The sequence below is a fragment of the Panthera uncia genome (genome assembly GCF_023721935.1).
Source record: "Panthera uncia isolate 11264 chromosome D3 unlocalized genomic scaffold, Puncia_PCG_1.0 HiC_scaffold_8, whole genome shotgun sequence".
NCBI classification, from domain to species: Eukaryota; Metazoa; Chordata; class Mammalia; order Carnivora; family Felidae; genus Panthera; species Panthera uncia.
Window position 1 is genome coordinate 877,137 of NW_026057586.1, and position 23,056 is coordinate 900,192.

A 23,056-nucleotide genomic window follows, 5' to 3' on the forward strand; every position below is an offset into this window, starting at 1 on the left:
GGGGGGGGGCGGTCATCCAGGACCCCAAGTGCACACACGCCCAGCAGCCCTGCCCCGGATGCACATCTCTGCTTCCAGGCTCTTGGCAGTTAAGTGTGCTCAACCCTGGCTACCACGGCCGCTCTCTGGGACATGACTCTGCTCTGGAGAACGTTTACGAATCCTACAAGGGGAAGAAGAGGGCGGCACCATGAGCATCTGTGTTTGCCCCTCTTGTGGGACCCTCAGCCCTCGGGTCCTCTGTGTTGTTAACTCGAGTCCTTGACCCCACGCATCAGAACCCCAGGGCCGGGGAGGAAGGTCTGTGTTCACTTCACACAGGAGGCAACCTGAATCCCGTTGACACATAACATTTAAAAAAATAAGATTAAAAAAATTCCAATCTTTCCTTCTCAACTTGTAATCAAGTATAAAGAAGACACGAGCCCTTAATTGCTCACATTATTAAGGTTTTTAACTAAGGTAAGGATGTCTTAAAATACTTCAAATTAATGAAAACAGTTTGCATTTTTTAAATGTCCAAACACAAATTAAAATTAGACGTGTCTTATTTAAATTTTTCTGAATGGATGGTTTTAGAGCGACAGAAATACTTTCTTGGAAGACAAAATAACCCTGGGCAAACTGAAGTCTGCACACCATGGGGCAAGAAACGGTTCTCAGGACGGCAAGCGTATCTGATGCCTACTTCGTGCACCGCCAGGGTGCACAAGCAGGGGCCACCGGTGAAAGGTCACCTGGAGAGAGGGCAGGAAGGCGGGTACAGGGAACGAGCCTTCCGGTCGGGTGCTTCTCTGTCTGTGGGGAGACAGGCCACAGTCCAATACGCAGGGAACACAGGATCAAATAAAATGAACGGTTTAAAAAGAGTGTCTTCAATATGACGGGAACAAAACAGAACGTAACTCTAGACAGAGAAAATGTAAAATCTGTGACCGACGTTAGCTAACGTGTGGTATGTTGTAAATATTTGTCTACAAACTATAAAATGCTACGGGCTGAAGGGTGACCGCTGTGGAGGACAGCCACCTGGATTCAAATCCTGACCCTGCGACAGCCCGGCCGCGTGACCACGCTAACGTGGGCCTCTCTGAGCCACAGTCCGTGGCCCGTGCAGCGAGACGAACAAGGTGAGGCTCGGTGATCCTCGGGGGTCAGTGAGGTGAACAGGAAACAGCCACGCGGAGGAAGCGTGAGCACAGGATTCGGAGATCTCTCCTGGTGACGGTGCCCCCTCCACGGTGACTCCAGGGGCACCGTGAGTCTCCCCTCCCCGAGGCCTACACGGCCCGAGACCTGGCCTGCGCCCCCTGAGGCTCTCCTGCGCGTGCTATCCTTACTTCCTCTTTCTCTTTATTTTGAGAAAATTTTTAAAATCCATCAGTATGAAAATCCTGAAACACCTCATGGAATTTCTATGAAAATTGTCCTGTATGCCGTCACCCTTTCTCTGGGACACGTAAGGCAGTGTATAGCGAAGTCCCCGTTGACCCTCCATTCCCTAAAAGGTGAACACGTACCCACACGGGCCCTCGCGCACACGCGCACAGAACCGCCCTGCGTGTGTGGCCGTCTCTTCTCCGTGCGCCAGGCACGCGGACATCACCCTCTTCGGCCCACGGGGCACCAGGCCCTCAAGCGGCTGCGGGTGCGACAAGAATCCTCCCACACCTTTCCGCCCCCTCGTCCGGTGCACCTGTCTATTCCTCAATCTAAGCCCCCCCTCTGCTCTCACCAGGTAAGGACTGAGGCGTCTATGATTTCGGGGCGCCCTCTCCTTCCCTGTGGTACTTCACACAGCTTGACGTGGCAGCCTCACTTTAGCAGAGTCTCTCTTCCTTGCCCGTGAGCGCCCGAGGCCAGGACCCGTAAGCACTCCGCCCCATGCTGCATCACCAGCGCCCGGCCCGGAGAGGGATTCTTACAAAACCACCAGAAGAGCGACTGAGCTCCCAGACAGGAGGGCGGCCAGCGTCGGGCCACAGGTAAGACACACAGCCCTCCCCTGATCGCGTCCTGGCCTCCCCACCCCTACCAGCATCCTTCAGGCTTCCTGCTTCTCAGATTCGGTCCCACTGACCACTGGCAAGTCGACTACTTTTCTGGAAAGCTGATCATCATTTAGATTTCAATACTCCAGAGATCTTCACTTTCCGAAACGTAAATTTAGGTGACCTTCCTGTTCAGCCACTAGGAGTACTCCAACATCCTCCAATTTCACTCAAAAAAAGTGAAGGACCTTTACCCTGGCCCCCAAAGGCCCAACATGAACTACATCCCAAGGTCCCCCCTGCCTCATCTAATACTTTCCTCCCCGAAAGACAACCCACCACAGTGGCCTCCTATGAATTCTGCGGATGACTGAGGAGGAGTTGGAAGATCCCTCAAAGGCCACCATGCGCCCCGGGCCCTGCCCCGCCGCCTCTCGGTAAGGACCACGCGCCCCGGGGACACCGACAGGCTTGCCAAAGAGAGTCCTCACGGCCAGCAGAGCGCCCCTGCCCCGAGGCACGGAGAGCAGGCACACTGCTCGCGGCGGCTCTGGGCCCTGCCCCTCAGAGTGAACGTGCCAGGTGGCACACGGGCCACAGCCAGCGCTGGCCTGGGACGCACAGCCCCAGGGCCTGCCCCCGGCCCCCAGAGCATGTTGTTACGGTCCCCGTGTGGGACAGGCACTTCCAGAGACACTGTGCAGAATCTCCCTTGTGTGAGCGTCCACGCTAACGTAAGAGCTTACTTCTTACCTGACGCCACAATGGTGTTCGCCCACAGTGTATTTTCTATGCTGAGACTTTCGTGAATGGGCGGGTCACTGTCTTCCTGTTCAGATAGAAAAGGAAGAAAATGGCAAGTTAGTGACTTTTTTACGTTAGATATCCACAGTGATAAACCCGAGTGCACAAGCCGGCGCACTTACTGAGCGCTGGGACGCACTGCAAAATAAAGTGAACAACGAGGGACTTTAGACAGGGGATCCTGGGAAGACGGCAGAGCAGGGGCCCCGGGAATCTCTCCCCCCAAGATGACAACAGCAGGGGCGGAACCTGTGTGATGGGACTGCTTTGGAACTGTGGACTCTGCCCGAGGCCTGCCACGTGTCCGGGAGAAGTAGTCGATTTTGGTCCATTCCAGCTCGCAGCACAGCAGCACCCGCCCGTCCCGCACCCCAGCCATGTGGCAGGCAGCCGGGCACGTGTTTCTGGAGCAGCCCGCAGAAGCCAGGTGGACGAAAAGGACCCCGTCCCCCAAACGGCAGGAGGCCACGCTCTGACCACACAGGTGCGGACTCAGAGGCTGGCGGCCATTGCTGTCACCCCTCCAGCTCCAGCTCGAGTGACTTCAAGGGGATAAGTGCCCTCTTATCCCCCTTTTGTTTTCCACTTTTCCCCTTTTGGGAGCCACACGTTAAAGACTAGGACATTCCAGAACAACTGCACACATGGGGGAAAAAAACCAGCAAGTGACCGTGCAGGCCCAGGGAAAGGCTCGGAAGAGACCTGAGAAGACATTAAATGTAGGCCGACCCCCGGCACAGAGACAGTCTGTAATAATTAAAATAAACCAATAAATATAATGACTAAAAACCCAGTAAAACCTGAGGGAGAGATTTTGCCTTCTAGAGTTACCACATTACTATCTTAAAAAAAACAGCTTCAACAATAGCAAGGCATTAAAAAATATAAATAAAACAACTCAGAAAATGACAGCTGATTAAAAGGAAAAATTACAAATCAAGAGAAACTATCCCTGAGAAAGACCTGATGTCAGATACACTAGACAAAGATTTTAAAAGAAAAGTACTGAATAGGTTCCAAGAAATGAAGATGTGGAGAAAGCCAAGAAAACAATGTGTGAACAAAATGTAAATTATCGACAGAGATAGGAAACCCCAAAAGAAACCAAAAGACACCTAAGAGCTGAAAAGTCCAATGACTGAAATGACAGTTTCCCTGAAGATTCACGGCAGATGTGATGAGGCAGGGGGGTCAGCAAACCCGAAAACAGAGCAACGGAAAGGACCGAGTTTGAGAAAGAGAATGAAAACACGTTGAGGAAAATTAACAGGCCTGACGGACTGTGGGGCACCAGGGACCAAACCCATAAACGGATCGTGGGATCCTGAAAGGGGAGGACGCGGTGAAAAGGGCAGAGAACACATGTGAAGAAACAATGGGTGAAAACACGCCGAATCTGCTGGAAGACGGGAATGCAAACACTGCAGAAGTTCAACCACATCCAAGCAAGATGAACTCAAAGAAACCCACAGAGACACGTTGGAACTTTGTCTTCTAAAAGACAAAGACAAAGAGAGAATCTTGCAAGCAGTTTAAAAAAAAAAGCGGCAGCAGCAGCAAACCATCACACACAAGGGGCCCCCGATAAGGTTATGTGCAGATTTTTCATTAGAAATTTGGGGGGCCAGAAGGCAGTGTGCTGACTGATTCAAAGTGCTCGAAAACAGCCACACGCACGCACACTCACGCACACGTCAGCCAAGAATCCTAGATCCAGCAAATCTGTCCTTCAAACGTGAGGGCGACATCAACACCTTCCCAGACAAACAAAAGCTAAGACGGCGTGTGAGCGCTGGACCTCTCCCGCAAGACCTGTGCCGGGCGGTCCTGCAGGGAAGGGACGGGACGCCGTGACTGGAACATACACAGAGAAGTAACACCCCAATAAAGACAAATAGGCAATTATAAAAGCAAGTGTTAGCATAACGTGCTTGGTAGCTGCCCTTTTTGTTCTCTATGCGATTGAGGAAACTCATACACAAAAGCTAGTATTGTCACTTTGGTCTGTACTTCCAAATCTTGTTTTCTGCATTACTTAAGAGGCTGGTATTAGGAGAATTATTAGCTTATGTTTTTAGGCACAGAACACATAAAGAGGTAATTGTGTGACATCAGCAAACACAAGGGAGGGGAAGGAGCCATACAGAAGCAGAGCCTCGGTATGCTATTGAACGTAAGTTGGTACAAATTCAAATTGGAGTATTATATCTTTTAGGATGCTAAATGTAATCCCCATGGTAACCGCAAAGAAAACAGCTATAGAATATACACAAAAGGAAATGAGAAATTTAAACGTTTCACTACAAAAACCAACTAAATACAATAGAAGACAGTAATGTAGGAAATGAGGGACAAAAAACCTACAAGGCATTTGGAAAAAAAATGAACAATGACAGAAGGAAGTCCCTTCTTTTCAGTAATTACTTCAAATATCAATGGATTAAACTCAACAATCAAAAGACAGAGATTGGCACAATGGATAAAAACACATGATCCAACTCTATGCTATCTACATGCGGAGGCTCACTTTACATCCAAAGACACAATGAGGTTGCAAGTGAAAAGTATGAGAAACATATTCTATGCAAATAGTAAGCAAAGTAAGCAGATGCGGCCACAGGAATATCAGACAAAATAAATATTAAATCAAAAAAGGTTACAAGAGACATTTTATATTATTAAATGTTCAATGGGGCAGGAAAATTATAAACTGTGCATCTAACAAAAACTATAAAAATATATGAAGCAAAAACTGACAGAATTTAAGAGTATTGAAACAGACAGCTCAGCAGTAATAGTTAGAGACCCCAGTGTACCCACTCACAATTATGGCCCCAGTATCCCATTCACAATTGTGGCCCCAGTATCCCACTCACAATTATGGCTGGAACCATCAGACACAGGTAAGTAAATAGAAAACTCAGCACAATAAACCAACTAGATCTAACAGACATACAGAACACTCCACCCAGAGTAGCAAACACATTCTTCTCAAGTGAACACGGACATTTCCCAGGACATACCTTATGTTACAAATGAAGTCTCAACAGATCATCATACGAAGTATCTACTCCAACCACGATGAGATAAAGTTAGAAATCAGTAACAGAAAATTCACAAAATTGTGGAAATTAAACACTTTTAAACAACGAATGAATTAAGAAGAAATCACAAAGGAAATTAAGAGATGCTCAGACACAAATGATACTGAAAGTACAACTTACAAAAACTTACGAAGTGCAACGTAAGTGGTGCTAAGGGGGAAACTGACAGCGATAAACGCTTATATTAAAAAAGAGGAAGCTCTCAAATCGATGACCTCACTTTACAATTATGGGACTAGAAAAAGAATAAACTAATCCCAAAGCTAGCTGAAGGAAGGAAAAAATAAAGATGAGAACAGAGACAAATGAAATAAATAACAGAAAAACAATTTAAAAAATGAATGAAAGCTGGGGCGCCTGAGTGGCTCAGTCAGTTAAGTGTCTGACTTTGGCTCAGGTCATGATCTCGTGGTTCATGAGTTCAAGCCCCACGTCGGGTTTTGTGCTAATAGCTCGGAGCCTGGAACCTGCTTTGGATTCTGTGTCTCCCTCTCTATCTGCCCCTCCTCTGCGTGCGCGCGCTCTCTCTCTCTCTCTCTCTCTCTCTCTCTCTCTCTCTCAAAAATAAATAAACGTTAAAAAAATTTGTTTTAAATAAAAAAATTCAAAAAAATGAATGAAACCACAAGTTGGTTCTTTGAAAACATCAACAAAATTGGCAAACCCTTAGCTAGGTAGACTAAGAAAAAAAGACTACTCAAATTACTGAAATCAGAAACCAAGGTGGGGACACCGCTACAATTCTACGTTAATAAAATGATTATAAGAGAATACATTAGCACCTGTGTGCCAAGAAATTTGATGAAATGTGTGAATTTCTAGAAACACAAAACCTCCCAACACTAATCATGAATAGAAAATGAGAAGAGACCTATATCTAGTTAAAAGACTGAATCAATAATAAAAAATCTGATACACCCTGGATCCAATGACTTCACTGGTGAAATATACCAAAAATTTAAAGAAAAAGTAATTTCCATCCTTCTCCAACTATTCCAAAACATTAATGAGGAGGGACATCTCCTAACTCACTCTATAAACCCAGTGCAACCTTGGTACCAAAGCCAGACAGAGACATGACAAGAATAATAAACTAGAGATCAATATCCTTTATGGTCACTAATGCAATAATCTTGTAATACTAGCAAATAGAATTTAGCAAAATATTAAAAGGATTATACAGTATGACCAAGCAGAATGCAAGGTGGGTTCAAAACATAAGCCAATCAATGTCATACCTTACATTAACAGAATGAAGAAAAAAAAATCCCCATGAACATCCCAACTGATGAAGAAAAAGCACCTATTCAATACCCTTTTATGATTAAAAAAAAAAATGAATTCAACAAACTAGGAAGAGAAGGGAACTACCTCAACATAAATAAAAGCCATATTAAGGGCATTTGTTGGGATGAGCATGGGTGTTACATGTAGGTGCTGAATCACTGGGTCCTACTCCTGAAACCAATACTGCACCGTATGTTAATTAATTATACTTGAATTTATACAAATTTAAAAAATAAAAATAAAAGCCATACATGAAAAGGCCACAGAGACTATCATCCCAGGTGGTAAAAGACTGAAACCTTTTCATCAGGATGCCTACTTTCACTGTATCTATTCACTTTGGAACATAGTACTCGAAGTTCAAGCTACAGCAATTATGCAAGAAAAAGAAATAAAAGCCATATGGGTAAGAATATGTAAAATTACTTGTCTACAGATAATATGACCTTAAAAGTAGAAAACACTAAAGATTCCACAAGAAAACTCTTTGATTGAACAAATGAATTCACCAAAGTAGCAGGATAACACAGTCAACACATGAAAATGACTTGCATTTATATACACTAACAGTGAACAATCTGTAAAGTGAATTATAAAAACGATTCCTCCTAGCACCAAAAATAATAAAATATTTAGAAACTAACTTGAAAGACCTATAAAATAAAAATTACAAAACGGCTGAAACAATGTAAACAAGACATAAATAAATGGAAACACATCCCACATCCATGGATTGGAAGACAATATTGTGAAAATGTCAATACTACCCAAAGTGATCTATAGATTCAATGCAATCCCTCATCAAAATCCCAATGACATTTTTTTTGCAGAAATAGAAAAAACCCTCCAAAAATTCATATGGAACCCCAAGGGACCCCAATATCCAAAAACAATCTTGGAGGGAAAAAAAAAAAAAAGAACAAAACTGGAGGAATCACACTTTCTGATTTTGAAACTTACTACAAAGCTACAGTAATCGTAACGCTGTGGTGCTGCCATAAAGACAAACACGAAGACCAATGGAATACAATGAACCCTTGCATATACGGATAAATAATTCTTGGTGAGGGTACCAAGACTTTACACTGGGGAAAAGAGTCTTCCAACAAATGATGCTGGGAAAACTGGATATCCACTTGCCAAACAGTAGAGCCACCCTTCCCTAATACCACATATAAAAGTAACAAAACGAATCAAAGACCTGAACGTAAGACTTACAACAACAAAAGCGTTAGAAGAAAACACAGGACAAAAGCGTCCGACTCTCGACCGATGAGGACATGATGCTGAGTGAAATAAGCCCGTCATGATTAGACAAATACTGTAGGATTCTAGTTACACGAGGCGCTTAGCCAAAACCATCTCAGAGACAGAAAAGAGAATGGTGGTCGCCAAGGGCTGCAGGGAGAGGGAATTGGGAGTTAGCGTTCAGTGGGGACAGACTTTCAGTTTTACGAGATGAAAACAACACGGAGGTGGATGGTGGTGAAGGCTGCACGACACTATGAACCTACCTAACGTCACTGCATTGTACACTTAGAAACGCTTAAGATGGGGGGACGCCTGGGTGGCTCAGTCGGTTAAGCGTCCAACTCTTGATTCGGGTGCAGGTCACGATCTCGTGGTTTGTGAGTTCGAGCCCCACACCGGGCTCTGCGCTGACAGCGCGGAGCCTGCTTGGGATTCTCTCTCCCTCTGCCCCTCCCCCGCTCGTGTGCTCTCGAGTGTGCGCTCTCTCTCTCAAAATAAAACAATTTAAAAAATGCGTCAGATGGTAAACTTTATGTTATGTGTGTCTTACCTTAACAAAATGAAAAAAAAAAATCACAAAAGTAATGGAAATTTAAAAACGAAATTACAAGTGGGAAGAATTACTTTAATGAATTCATTTTTTGGATATTTAACTTCAATATAAAGTAATTTAAAATTTTCACTAAACTACTACATGTTCTCATTTCTCCACAGAGCAAACTAAAATTATATCTTCTAATACGTAACTTAATAACACCACAGCACTCCTGGAAAATTGTAAAATATTATCACAGATATATTATAAATTAACGCATCGACATTTATTTAGTAGGTGTGGCCAAATAAACTCCTTGCCTGGCGCTAAGGACACGGGTTATGCTTTTCAAATGTATGTATACTCAGGGGAGAAAAAGTGTATCTGTGTTTTATTTTAAAACTGAAACATGTATGTGTCTGTCTCTGTAAAGGCAACAGTTGTGTTTAATTTCTCCTTAATATTATTATCACACCAGACACTTTCCATCGAACCAAATCTCAAGTTGAAGCTGCACGTTAGCAATGACCACGCGTGGCTGTCAAGCACAGCCACGCGCCACAGTCACGGCAGCAGTAATGCACGCTCCAGTTATCTTTATATTTTCGCGCTTATGTTCAAAACCTAAAATAACTGTCTAAAATCTGGGACCTTTTCCCCTTAATCTGAAGTCCCCGTCTATAAAGTATTGTAACTTTGGCTATGGAACATTCCAGAATAGGGAGTTACAGAAGTCCACAGCCTTGCACCCAGAAGTTCCGCGGGGAAGATGTCCAGGGTGGTGGCCAACTGCCTGTACGTCTCCAAGAAGTGACAGGTCCTCCGCCATCCTGAGCGCTGTGTGTCTCCCTTACATAATGCCACTCTCTGTAGAAGTGCTTTCTATTAAAAATTGATAATCTGCTGTAGGGATATATACCTTAAGATCACAAAGAAATCAAAATTATTTGGGAAGGAGGAAAGAAATTAAAATTGTCAAAGGGGCGCCTGGGTGGCTCAGTCGGTTAAGCGTCCGACTTTGGCTCAGGTCATGATCTCGTGGTCCGTGAGTTTGAGCCCCGCGTCGGGCTCTGTGCCGACAGCTCAGAGCCTGGAGCCTTTTTCGGATTCCGAGTGTCCCTCTCTCTCTGCCCCTCCCCCACTCATACTCTGTCTCTCTCTCTCTCTCTCTCTCTCAAAAAACAAACAAACAAACAAACAAAATGAATGTAAGAAACAGAGGTTTATGCTCCTGGTGTTTTCCTTCTATTCACTCATCAAACCATTTCGAAGTGATATAAATTCTGGCCATTTTGCTAATTACATGGAATATCCTTTCTAGATATTTGGTTCTCTAATATAACTGATCCTCTGATTTATTCGTGAGGCACAAAATCTAAACCAACCTGACAGTTCCCAGAATATGTCCCCTAGAACTGCAAACGTCTGTCAGGTGACATACCGGGACTTAAATTTAGTCCAGGGACGGGGCTCCACCCACAGGTGCCTCGCAGGCACGCGACAGCAACACCAGCAGCCGGTCGGCCTCCTCGATCCGAGCACTGCGTTCAGTGTCTCCCCTCACTGCTTTACGTCACCCTAAGAAGAAAGCCACCCCCGGACACAGAAGTTTTCTCAGCCTCCAGACCCGGATGCCGTGCAGGGTTCAGAACACGGGTGGCTGCCGTTCCTTAACGACCCACTCGTTTCAAGAGCCGAGGCGGGCATTTAATGCTGCCTCAGTTACACCCCGTGTGAAGAGGAGAGTTCATTCGATTCATTCAAACACGTGGGGTGTCTAAGCAGAGCCCACGCTCGGGTGAGACACCGCAGCCTGGGGTTCTTACGACGCCTAAGCATATTCCAGCCCTGTGCCTCGGGGACTCCAAGGCCCCTGCTTGTTTCTCCCACAGGAAAGTGCCAGGCTGCCACGTGGGCCCGTTTTTACAAGCAGCGTAGCCGTTCCAAGTAGAGATGACCATTGCCTGAGAAATGAATAGCCCAAGAAAACGGAGTTTTGCCTCGGGCCTTCATGATTTTACAGAAAGAGCATCAACTTTCAAAAGAGAACTAGGTGGCGTCTATGCATCAACTGTTTTGTACTTGAATCTGTAACTGAACTGAAAGGACTGACTTCCGATCCATTCAGAGATGGTCTCAGAATGCGACTCTGACAGACACCGTCAGACAGAAAACTCTGTTAGTCTCATTCCTGCTTCCCAAATACGGTCCACATAGCACATCTTTAAATTACGTGTTCATCGGGGCATTTCAGCCACAACCTAGCAAACTGAGCCTATAACTTGGGTCAATCCTGCCAAGTGCTGCCTCGCACACTTATCGTTTAAGGTGTGAAACGAACGAACACTTTTTAATATGAACTCTGACTCATTTCCACTGCCTCGTGGCAATTGCTATGCTTATCTAGGCAACCACGGTGGTGACCCTGACCTTCCGAGCACGGAGCAGGCGTCCCCGTGGGTCCAGGAAGTGACTAAGTCAGACAGCAAAGGAACGCGGAGCCCCTCCCCCAGGGGCGCCCGTGAGGACCCTCGGCCGTCCGGCCTCTGCTGCGCGGCTCCGCTCCTCCTCCTCCAGGCCGCCCGCCTGCAGCTGCCAGTGCGCCCGCGACCGCGCAAGGACCACAGCGTGACCGCGGCGGTCTGCCACTCTTCCGGCTCCCTGATGACGACGGAAGTAGGTTTAAACATGCGTGCCGCTGCCGGTCGCCTGGTACGGTGTCCCCCGCTGCGTCAGACCCGAGAGGAGTAAGGGCCTTAAAAACTCCACACGAACCACAGGCCATCTACCTAAACTGCAGAGAAAGGTTCTGCGCCATTCCGTTCGGGAGTTTAAGCCGGCTCTCCCTCTACGCTTCCACGACTATCTAATCATGTGAACGCATCAGTCTCTTCCTCTCACAATTGTGCGTGAACAGCACGGTATCTATGCAGTTTCAATTCTGGATAACGAGGAAGGATTTTAAACTTTTTCTAATATCAAGAAAACCACTGTAAGACATAGCTCCTTACCAGTCTCACACAGGACAGAATAAACACTGGGAAGATGGGAAAGAAACGATCTCCGAGGAACTTTCTCCCCGGGTTTCTGCCTCCTTAATGTTACAGTTTGCCAAGATGAAATTTGCTTTGGGGAGGGAGAAAGCAAAAGGATACCATTTGAGGCTGTCTTTTCCGCATTTAGCAAACAATAGAAATTTGCTTTTTAGAAGGGGAGTATTTTGACTGGAAGAGACCTGAACAAGGACGTGTGCTCTGGTTCTAAGAAATTACAGCAGAAAACGTATTTATAAAGAAGCTTGAATGGTGTTAATGGCCCACAAACATTGCTACTATTTCAAAACTGGCTAGTTTTAAACTCTAAACTTCAGAGAGAATTGCTTGGTCCTGAACAATAAGCAAATCAATTGTGCCACTAATAATGACACGAATCATTTCTGTAACTCAGAATGTCACACAGTGAGCAGCTGAGGTCATCCTGACGTGACTCACAAAGCGACGACCAGACTCCGTGCAGGCAGCAAAGTACGTACTACATGCACTGCCCCAGGGCACGTGAATTAATTTGCTCTGATTCTTATTTAATTACTCAGGCTGATACAAAGTGTATATTGTTTCCTCTGTGTATCATGCTCTGAAAAAGGAACCTAAGCAGGTATCACTTCTTCAAACGTTGACTTTATACTTCAGTAGGTGAATTCCATTTTCTGGTGGCGAAACCAGCTACTCAACACGGTTTCTTTCTTTCCTCCTTTTGGAAAGACGCACACAAAAATGACAATTTTTCTCCTTAAACAACCCAGAACGTGACGACGTATCTGAACGGAGTGAAACAAAATCTTGTTGGAAACACCCAAAGGAGACAGCGGAAGGCGGGTGGTTGAACCACGCGTATCAAGAACGTGCCAGAATTCACACGAAGTACATGTAACTTGGGTGAACCGTGGCCTTGATGAAGTCAAAACCCCGAGACCAACCGCCCGTGTGGCGCCCTGGCTCTGGGGCAGACCCTGCCATTCTGGACACTTCTCCTTACAGAAAACTGCAGTTTGCAGTCTTTTCCTTCTCCCAGGCGTGCGGCCTGATCGGTCCGGGGAGGCCGGGGGGACATAAATGCACGTGACTGCCTGGGATCTTTTACAAGCACCAATGTCATCCTCTCTAAGTTGGAAATCCTGAAACGGCCTCTTCCTTCTTTCGACCAGACCTTGGGGATGGAACCTGGCTGCCCTTCCCCATCCTTCTTTCCCCCACCCCGCACGCTCACTCGCGCGCACACACGCTCAGTCACACACTCCGCCACGCACCACGTGAACTGCGCTTTGCAGCCTGGTCGTGTTCGGCCACACTCTCGCACACTCGCACGGAACTCGGTGTGATTCCGCACATCGTCTAGCAGACACTTCCAGCTCTTAGCAAGCAGTAAGCAAGACAAAGCTGGGAACCGGGAAGGAAGACGGCAAATAATTTTCCAAAATATTAACAGTGGCTAAGCTAATAACTCTTAATTTATTGTACTAATGAAGCCCTTTCGTCAGGCTTTTTCTCACATGTGCCAACTCGTCTTTAACTAGAAGTGCTTTTTTCCATAAATATTTTTGCAAAAACACGAAAGATCTTGGTTTTCTCCAGACCTCATTATACACTTCCTCATGTGTCTCCACCAACATTTCGAACATGCTCTTCTCACTGAAGCACATGTAATAACAAAGTTACAGAACAACGACCATCTCCCCCACAGGCACGCCTGTTTGCATTCCCATAATTTGCCCACCATCTCCCCCACAGGCACGCCTGTTTGCATTCCCATAATTTGCCCATCGTCTGACACATAGTAAATGCTTTCCCAACAAGGACACCTGCTCACCTGGTGTGTGACCAAGAATGAAACGAAGCTGACTGCACCAACAGAAATCTTTGTACAACAATTGCACCAATTAAAAGTAAACTCCAGTCATGTACTAAAACCCCTTAATTTTTATAAGGCATTTATAGTATCAGTGTAAGCTGCTAAATCCAAAGTTACTGAGTCATCCAAATCCTATCAAATAACTGGGGAGAAGGGACTTCAAGATAGAGTAAAACACCTCAATACTGAAAAGGGAGTTCAACGAAACGCACGCGTCTATGTGAGCAAATGAACACGCACACGCCCATCCACACACCCGCTTACTAAGATTAGGCGACGATGTGGCTATTCTAGTGTATTAACTATAACACAGAGTCGAAGCTGAAATGGCAATTTCAGACTTCATCTTACTGACTCCTAGTATCTTCAGGGTGAAGACCTCTTCCAGAGTAAATATGCTAAACAGAAACACGGTCGTGAGCGCGTCCCACACGGAGACTGGGATACATGGAGATTTGAGAACTGGAAACATTCTCTAGGCTTTCCCACTTCAGTTCAAAACTTCTGTTTTAATTCTCTAAGTACTCTTTCAAATGTAAGGTTTGCTATTTTTAACTTATATGCACAATGAATATATTTGTATTTAACAAAAGACTTAACTTACCCTGGTAAAGGTGCCTTCAAAACTGTGAATATCCAGTTGTGGCTTCTGAGCATAAACATAAGCACTGATTGAAAAAAGGTCCTGGAATACAGAATATCCGAATTAATTACACTATAATTAAGTAAAGTTACATGCAAAATTTTCAATTACCAACTAACATTTGTCATGTATTGTTATCAAAAGCGACGGCCGATTTTCCTGTATTTCGTGCGCCAACTCTATGGGTCAGGATGCAAGGGCAACTAAGAGAAATCATTCATGAGCTCAACAGACGTGCGGCAATTTCTCTTGATTCTAACACACCGCTGCTGCTTAATGACAGGTGTGTGTCAAAAGCACGTGGGCGATACTTACACGACACCTACCGCCTGCGGCTGCCCCACGGGCCCAAGTTTAAAGGCGAAGGTATACTTCCCATCTGTATGCTTTGAAGTTTTGTCAGACCGTGTGTGAGTATTTAGGAGTTAGTGGGTACCAAAGAATTTAGTGAGATTTAAGTAAAGCTCACAATTCCGCAGAAGCTTTATAAAACAACCTAGCAAATCCTAGATTTGTTTACATGCTCTTCTTTCAGCAGCTACTGCATTTGCTATACACAACTGCTTTCCTTACAGCCATGAGCGTGTTGCATTTCTCCCATGTGCCTGAACCACATCCCCATGATCTGTATTTGTAAGACTGTACGGGAAGGCTTCAGCTATCCACACATCACAGCGACTTTCCCAGAACTGGGGTTGAAGTAGGAAAGAAATGGTTTAGGATATTCCATTCACTGGCAACACGGAAGTTTAAATAGCTAAGTCTCCAGAGATAACATCTTAAGCACCTCATTTTAAGACAATTATTAAGGTATTGACTTAGAAAGTTTAGTTTTTAAAACTCTCTCTGTATATAATTTTAAAGTTATAATAAGTGAAATGTACTGAAAACAAATTTCAAGTTTTTAATGGTGCATGATAGTTTTTACTGGGAGATCACAAAGGGTTTACAACACTGGAAAGTTCCTCGTCTGTTTGGACTTTGGCAAAACCAAAACCCACATGGGACTCTGACTGCACTGGGCACCAGACGGCCCAGGGGAGAGGGACCTCGGTTTTGTTCTGTGTGGTGACACCACACACCCTAAAGTGCCCAGCATATAACCGACACTATAAGACAAAACCCCAAAGCACACATCGTAAGTTTGTTACCATCCAAATGTGCTAGTCTGTTTTTCACACCGAATCACGTGAACACAAATAATGTTGTACGTGGGTGAGTTATACCCACGAATGTAGATTACGCATAGCCGAGTTCTTCAGAGTAAACTAATAAAGGTCTTTTAGTTCTTGGTATTTCACTTGTGTTTAAAAATATAATCTTTAAAAAACGTTGAAAAAAAAAATTAAAAAAAAAAATAAATAAAAATATAATCTTAATTGGCTGTCAAAAAGCTGGACAAGTACAACACTACACAGAAACTTAAGAAATCTGTCCTTACGACGGGCCTGAAACGTCAAGGACACAGCAACGAGGAGGCCCAGAACCCCAGCCCGCTGTGCCCCACACGCCTCGGCAGTGCCCTCACCTCTGCGTCCCCCCAGACCTAGTCTCCCTGCCGCCCTCTGAAGGCAGGCTGGCTTCCCTTTCGGTTCCGTGAGCGATCTCCTCAGCAGCAGCAGACGGCACAGGCGCCTGAGGATAACTGAAAACCCTCAACCACAGTCGAACGCACTTCTGAGTTTAAGGTGAATTCTGTAGTGGAAACGCGGGTTTGATACAACAACCCAGTGAATACGGAAACAATTCGTGGAAAAAGAGAGAACTAGCCACTCACACAGGAACACGTCAGACTCAAGCTCACTGCACAGGAAGGTAAAAGCTGTGGGCGGTGGACCTTTGACCAGGGTGGGCTTCCCGATGGGACCCCGCGGAGGGAGGCCGGAGGGACCCCTGCTGCGCACCTCCACCTTGCCCTCAAACTGTCCTCGGAGCAGGGCCGATGCCGGGTCTGCTGCACAGCTCTCACGGCCCGGCCGGGAAGTCGCATCATTTGAAGCCTGGACTCACAGACCCCACGTGCCTGCACCGGACTCCAAGCTGGATGTGACGCTGTCCGCCAGGGCTGTTCCGACCATGGCACGAGCAGTGCCACGCCGAATGCAGGCAGAGGCTCGCAAACACAGCCTGGAGCTGCAGCCGGTGCAAGAATTCAGACCCTTGGGAGGGATTTAACCACAGAAACCACCTGGGCGTGGGCTGGGCCGGGGTCGCCTGAGCTGCCCACGATCAAGGGCCGGTGCTCTGGTGGGCCACGTGAAATCAAGATGCTTCTGGTACCAACGTGTGACCCCTGCCCAAGCTCCAAGAGGACGGCCCACCCCTCCTGGTGACCCCTCCACGGCCCCATCTGTCTCGGGAACATCTCACCGCTGCTGACTTGTGGTTGGCGTTCCAGATCAGCCATGGTCTGCAACAGAGGACCATGAGCCTGACCCCACTTCCCTCACCTCCCTGCACGTGCACATTAGAGTAAGGCGGTCTGATTACTAAGTGCCACTGTCCCAGAAAGGGAATGGTCTCTTCTGGGCCACTCCCCAATAAGAGATCGGGACAGAAGGGGGAGCGGGGGGCATGTAAAGGCACTGTGAAAAGGTTTGAAGATTCAGATTTCCTCTTGGCCAATTCCTAAACACAACGTGTCTTCAGGATTAAGCTATATGAAAATATTTTCCTGGGGCGCCTAGGTGGCTCAGTCGGTTGGGCCGGACTTCAGCTCAGGTCATGACCTCACGGTTCGTGGGTTGGAGCCCCGCGTCGGGCTCTGTGCTGATGGCTTGGAGTCTGGAGCCTGCTTCTGATTCTGTGTCCCCCTCTCTCTCTGTCCCTTCCCTGCTCACGATCTGTCTCTCAAAAATAAATAAATGTAAAAAAAAAAAAAAAAAGTTCCTGTAAAAAATGCTTTGTGCCTCCTGCATAAAACCCTTCCGGCTCAAAGTCTGGGCAGGCGACATGAGGCCTGCAGGTGGCCCAGCAGAGGCCCTGACACCGGGCAGGAGCACGGGGGAGGGTAAGGTCACGGCTGCCGCTCACAGCTGTTGGCAGGCCCCCCCTCCCGCTGCCAGAGACTGGCATTTGAGATTCAAAGGGGCTGCGGGACCGAGAGCAGCGGCTGCTGGGGTCTCCCACTCAGACGCGGTGCTAACGGTGGACTGCGTGGCTCTAGAGGCCACGGCCAGGCCTCTCGAGGGAGCCGGCTGCTCTCCCCCCGCTGCGTGAGGTTCAAGGGCGATATGGCTGGCAGTCCTCCCGGAAGGACACCACGGCCGAGGGGGTGGGCTGAGCCGAGACAGGAACACAGCCGACTTGGGAAAGGCCTGCTCGCACGCAAGGCTGGGTGGGGTCTGGCAACGTGCCTTTCAGGCCGGTCCCCACCACTCCCAGATGAGAACCTCCCGAGTTCAGGAAACCCGGTTCATGCCGAACACCTGCTTCCCTCCGGGAGTCTGGCATCTGGGCACATGCCTCCGTGAGTCCCCACTGTGCTCGCCTGATAGGGCCGTTTCACACGTGTTCTCCCAACGTGCTGCTGGGGTGTGCAGCCCACCCCGCGTGAGGCCACTGGGAGGGGCTCTGGAACCCGCATGTTGCTTCCTCCAGATTCGCCCCACGAGTCCTTCAGCTGGCTGTCTGCGCCCGTGGCCTTTCGCTGGAATAAATCGTGGTCATGAGGAGGACTGTGTGCTGAGTCCTGGGGGTCCTCCTAGGGAATCATTAAAACTGGGGGTGATCTTCCCATGTTTACAGCAGCACCATTGACAATAGCCAAAGTGTGGAAAGAGCCCAAATGTCCACCGATGGATGAATGGATATATATATATACACACATATACAGTGGAGTATTACTCGGCAATCAAAAAGAATGAAATCTTGCCATTTGCAACTACGTGGATGGAACTGGAGGGTGTTATGCTAAGTGAAATTAGAGAAAGACAAAAATCATAGGACTTCGCTCATATGAGGACTTTAAGAGACAAAACAGATGAACATAAGGGAAGGGAAACAAAAATAATATAAAAACAGGGAGGGGAACAAAACAGAAGAGACTCATAAATATGGAGAACAAACTGAGGGTTATGGGAGGGGTTGGGGGAGGGGGGATGGGCTAAGTGGGGGAGGGGCATTAAGGAATCTACTCCTGAAGTCACTGTTGCACTATATGCTAACTAACGTGGATATACATTTTAAAAAATAAAAAATAAAATTAAAAGTGAAAAAAAAATACCATTAAAAAAAACAACTGGGGGTGGTCTTGAGGCACCTGGGTGGCTCAGTCGGTTAAGCATCTGACTCTTGATTTCAGCTCAGGTCATAATCTCACAGATCGTGAGGGCGGGCCCCATGTTGGGCTCTGTGCTGACAGTGGGAGCCTGTGTGGTGTTCTCTCTCTCCCTCCCCTGCTACCCTTTCACCACTCGTGTTCACTCACTCTCAAAATAAATAAATAACCATAAAAAAATTGGGGGTGGTCTTGAAGGTCCCCCAACACAGAGAGTTTACCATTGTTTGAGTTCTGGTATTCATCTTTTGTTACCTGTTTTATTTTGGGTTTGTCTCAGAACCAACGTTTTAGCGTGGCTGCCGTATCTAGACAGAAAACCACAGACTAGCCAAAAGAGACAGAGGTCAAAGACTGGGGCAACCACAGCAGCTGAAGAGTGATGGTGCAGACAGGGACCTGAGACAGGAGAGTGCCTCAGAGGGGCCCTGACTTCTGGCATCGTCTCATCCTGACCCCACACAACCCACACTCGGGGTGGGTTTCCAGCAGCCCCCAACCTCAGGAAAGATAGAGTTCAGAGTTCGACTTCAACCAAGTTAACTACCACTTAAAACAAAACCAAACACAAAACACAGCACTCTTCAGAAGGACATAAGTCCATCCAGAATCTCTACAACCTGTCATTAGAAATGCTGAAGAAAGAATCCAAATTTCTAGACCTATGAAGACACAAGAACACAAGGTCTGGGGGCGCCTGGGTGGCTCAGTCGGTTGAGCGTCCGACTTCGGCTCAGGTCATGTTCTCGCAGTGTGTGAGTTCGAGCCCCGCGTCGGGCTCTGTGCTGACAGCTCCGAGCCTGGAGCCTGCTTCCGATTCTGTGTCTCCCTCTCTCTCTGCCCCTTCTCTGCTCATGTTCTGTCTCTCTCTGTCTCAAAAATAAATAAAAACATTAAAAAAAAAAAAAAAAGAACACAAGGTCTGTATTCAGCAAAGAATTCAATCAACAGACTAATTCTGGGACACCTGGGTGGCTCAGTCAGTTAAGCATCCAACTCTTGACTTCAGCTCAGGTCACGATCTCACAGTTCGTGAGAAGCACGGAGCATGCTTGGGATTCTCTTTCCCTCTCTCTCTGCCCCTCCCCCACTAGCACCCTCTCTCTCTCTCAAAATAAATAAGTAAACTTTAAAAAAAAAAAAAAAAAAGGATTAATTCTGAGATGACCAGATCAGAATTAAGAGATGAGAATTTCACAGCAATTATAACATCTCAAAGACTTAAAGAAAAATATTCTCCTAAACAATAATCAATGTGAAACCAAAGCACACACACAAAAATTACATTTAAGGAAAAAGAACCAAATGGAAATTCTAGAATTAAAAAAATACAACACCTGAAATAAGTTTATTAGACGGGCTTAGCAGATTGGGGATGACAGAACAGAATCAGTCAATTCAGGGAGAGATCAAGGGATAATGTCTCTGAAGACACAAAGGAAAAAGATCTAGAAAAGAATATGGTCACAGCACCACTGGCAGAATATCAAGAGGTCTAACATGCTTATGCCTGGGATCCTGGGAGGAGTGGAGAAAGAACGAAGGAAACCTATGAAGAAGTAATGACTAGAAACATGCTAAATATGTTAACAGCCCAGACAGATTAAAGAAGCCGAGAAAAACCCTACACAGATTTAAAAACAAAACAAAACAAAAAAACAGTAACAACAACACTAACAACAACATCAAAAAACAAAGACACGCTGCCAAAAAAACAAAGAAAGGAAAATCTCACAAATCCATAGAGAAAAATGACATATTACACACAGGAACAACGATCAAAGTAATGCTGATTTCTCATTAGAAATAATGGAAGCAGGAGACAGTGGAACAAAATATTTAAAGCGCTACAAGGAAAAACACAGGTCAACCCAGAATTCCACATTCAGCAAAAATATCTTTTACTGAAACAGCTGAAATAAAGAGATTTCAGATCAATGAAAATGAGACTTCACTATCAGCAGACATACACTACAAGAAATATTAACAGAAGGGAACTGTTTAGGCGGCAGGGAAATGTTATGCAGTAGAAACTCAGCCTTTTGGAAGGAACGGTGAAGAACAGAAATGATATACAGCAAAAGGAAAACAAAAATGCTGTTTTTCCACTTCATATTTCTTTAAAATACAAGTGAAACATTGGAACAGCTTACGTGCAGATATAATGCATATAAAAAGTATATGAATGCATATGAATGTAGATGCGTGCAGAAAAGGCACAATACACTTTCAGAAGAAAGGACAGGGTGAGTTCTCACACTTTATGTCAGGTGACACAATTTTACCTTTTTACAAGACACTTTTAGTTACGTGTGTATTGCAATCTCCAGCGAGTAGGAAAAGAGAAAGAGCTGAATGAAAATCCAATAGATAAAATAAAACAATTGTAAATACATTCACCTAAACTAAAACTGACACACGGCTGCCCGGCCCGTGAGGGAGGGTCAGGAAAGGAGAGGGAGGGGGGACTGCCGGCCAAGGTCTCTGAAGAGCAGTGGTGGCCAAAGTGGTGGAAGAATCATCCTTCCACAGGAGAAGAAACAATTCTTGAACATCGTAACCGATCAGAGGGAGGGGACATAAATACCAAGACGGGTAACACTGTTCATTTATTGGTGGAAAATAGAAGGAATTTCCATTTGATGTAAGGACAGACTGTCTGCAGACAGAGGCGGGCGGACGAGAAGCCGCGAGAGGGCGGACCAGACTGAAAGCATGGACGCGGACGAGGGCGGCAGGTGATGGCAGACAGTCACGAGGGCTATGGACTTGCTTTCTGGCCTGCGGTGATGGCCTCACAGGTGCAAGTGTGTGCAGTTTCATTATGTGCAATTTACTGCCTGCTGACTTGGCCTCAACATCACAGAAAACACACACACAAGATGACCGCAGGCAGCATAAGGACCAAGGAGAAACGACAGTCACCGAGGGGTGTTTCTCATCTCTGGCCTTCGCGCTCAGAGACACAGAACAATTCACCTTCCAGTCCTGTCTGCCTGCTTCTACTTCAGCAGTCATGTCATTCTAAGTGGTCTCACTTTCCACTTGGTCTTTTTTGGCAGCTTCTGTTCAGACTGTGGTATCCTCTCAGATTTCTTAAAATATATTAGAGATTCGTATTTACTCGCTTCTCTTCCCGGAAGACCTAGTTAAGCTAGGCTTGTCAGCTCTCCTCTCCCAGTAGGAGCCCCAACTGGCGGGCTTAAAGAAAATATTCTTGGGGCATCTAGGTGGCTCAGTCAGTTAAGCGTCTGACTTCAGCTCAGGTCATGATCTCACAGTTGGTGTGTTTGTGCCCTGCGTCGGGCTCTGTGCTGACGGCTCAGAGCCTGGAGCCTGCTTCGGATTCTGTGTCTCCCTCTCTCTCTATCCCTCCCCGACTAGTGCTCTGTCTCTCTGTCTCTCAAAAATAAATAAATGTAAAAAAAAAAAAAAAAAAAAAAAAAAGAACAGAAAAGAAAGAAAATATTCTTTAGCAAAAAACAAGCAACAGTCTAAAATGTTACGGCTTCTTTCATTTCTAGAAAACGTATTATTTTGCTGCTTACATTTATCTCCTACTTTAATTTCAACCCAGGTGAGTGGGGAGCACACAAGTCTTCAAGCAGCCTAGAGTTACTTGAACAACAAGCGTGCAAGAACGGATTCTAATAAAAGTGGTAACCATAACAACTCCAGAGGGAGCATCCCGTTCTAAGGGCAGCAAAATCCTCCGAGAGAGCTAACTGGGAAGTGTCGGTGCACACAGCCCAGTAGGAAGTACGACAGCAACTCAGAGAAACTCACCAGAAAACGGAAGGAAGAGACGGTGTGGCGGAGACACCTGTTAAAGACAGGACTTTCAGGCTTTCGCTGGGCACATGGCGCCACTGAAGAACCCTCCCTCCCTCCCTCACCCCTTTCCAGCTCTCGCCACGTGGGGCAGAGCACAAGGAGCAGGGGTGGGTGTGTGCCGTAAGGCCCACAGGCCCTCTCCCCGCCCCTGCCCTCCCCTCCTGCTGGCGAGGCTGGAGGGGAGCAGTCACGTGGGACACAGGCGAGGGTCACATGTCAATGACGACAGAGCTGCCCTCTCAGCCTCGGACCACCGACCTCTGGGCTGGTGAGTGAGGGGGAAAAACCTCTCTCTTCTAATTTGTGGTGTATCGGTTCGGGAAGCAGAAACCGCTCTAGATCTCAGGGGCAGAAAGGGGTTTGCTTGCTAGATGGAATGGGACACTTCCAAACACACCCGGAGGGATGAGACTCATGACT

At 46.4% G+C, this 23,056-nt stretch overlaps 1 protein-coding gene across 6 annotated transcripts in view; it reads right to left on the minus strand.

Annotated features, from left to right (window-relative positions):
- The window catches only part of ATP9B (ATPase phospholipid transporting 9B (putative)), a 250,819-nt gene that overhangs the window by 123,336 nt on the left and 104,427 nt on the right, over nucleotides 1–23,056 (minus strand). For all 6 annotated transcript variants that reach the window (XM_049620339.1, XM_049620338.1, XM_049620340.1 and 3 more), the window contains 2 exons: nucleotides 14,485–14,565; nucleotides 2,745–2,820 (listed from right to left, as the gene is read on the minus strand). In XM_049620339.1, coding sequence (XP_049476296.1) covers nucleotides 2,745–2,820; nucleotides 14,485–14,565 — 157 coding nt within the window. The remainder of the gene's footprint in view (nucleotides 1–2,744; nucleotides 2,821–14,484; nucleotides 14,566–23,056) is intronic.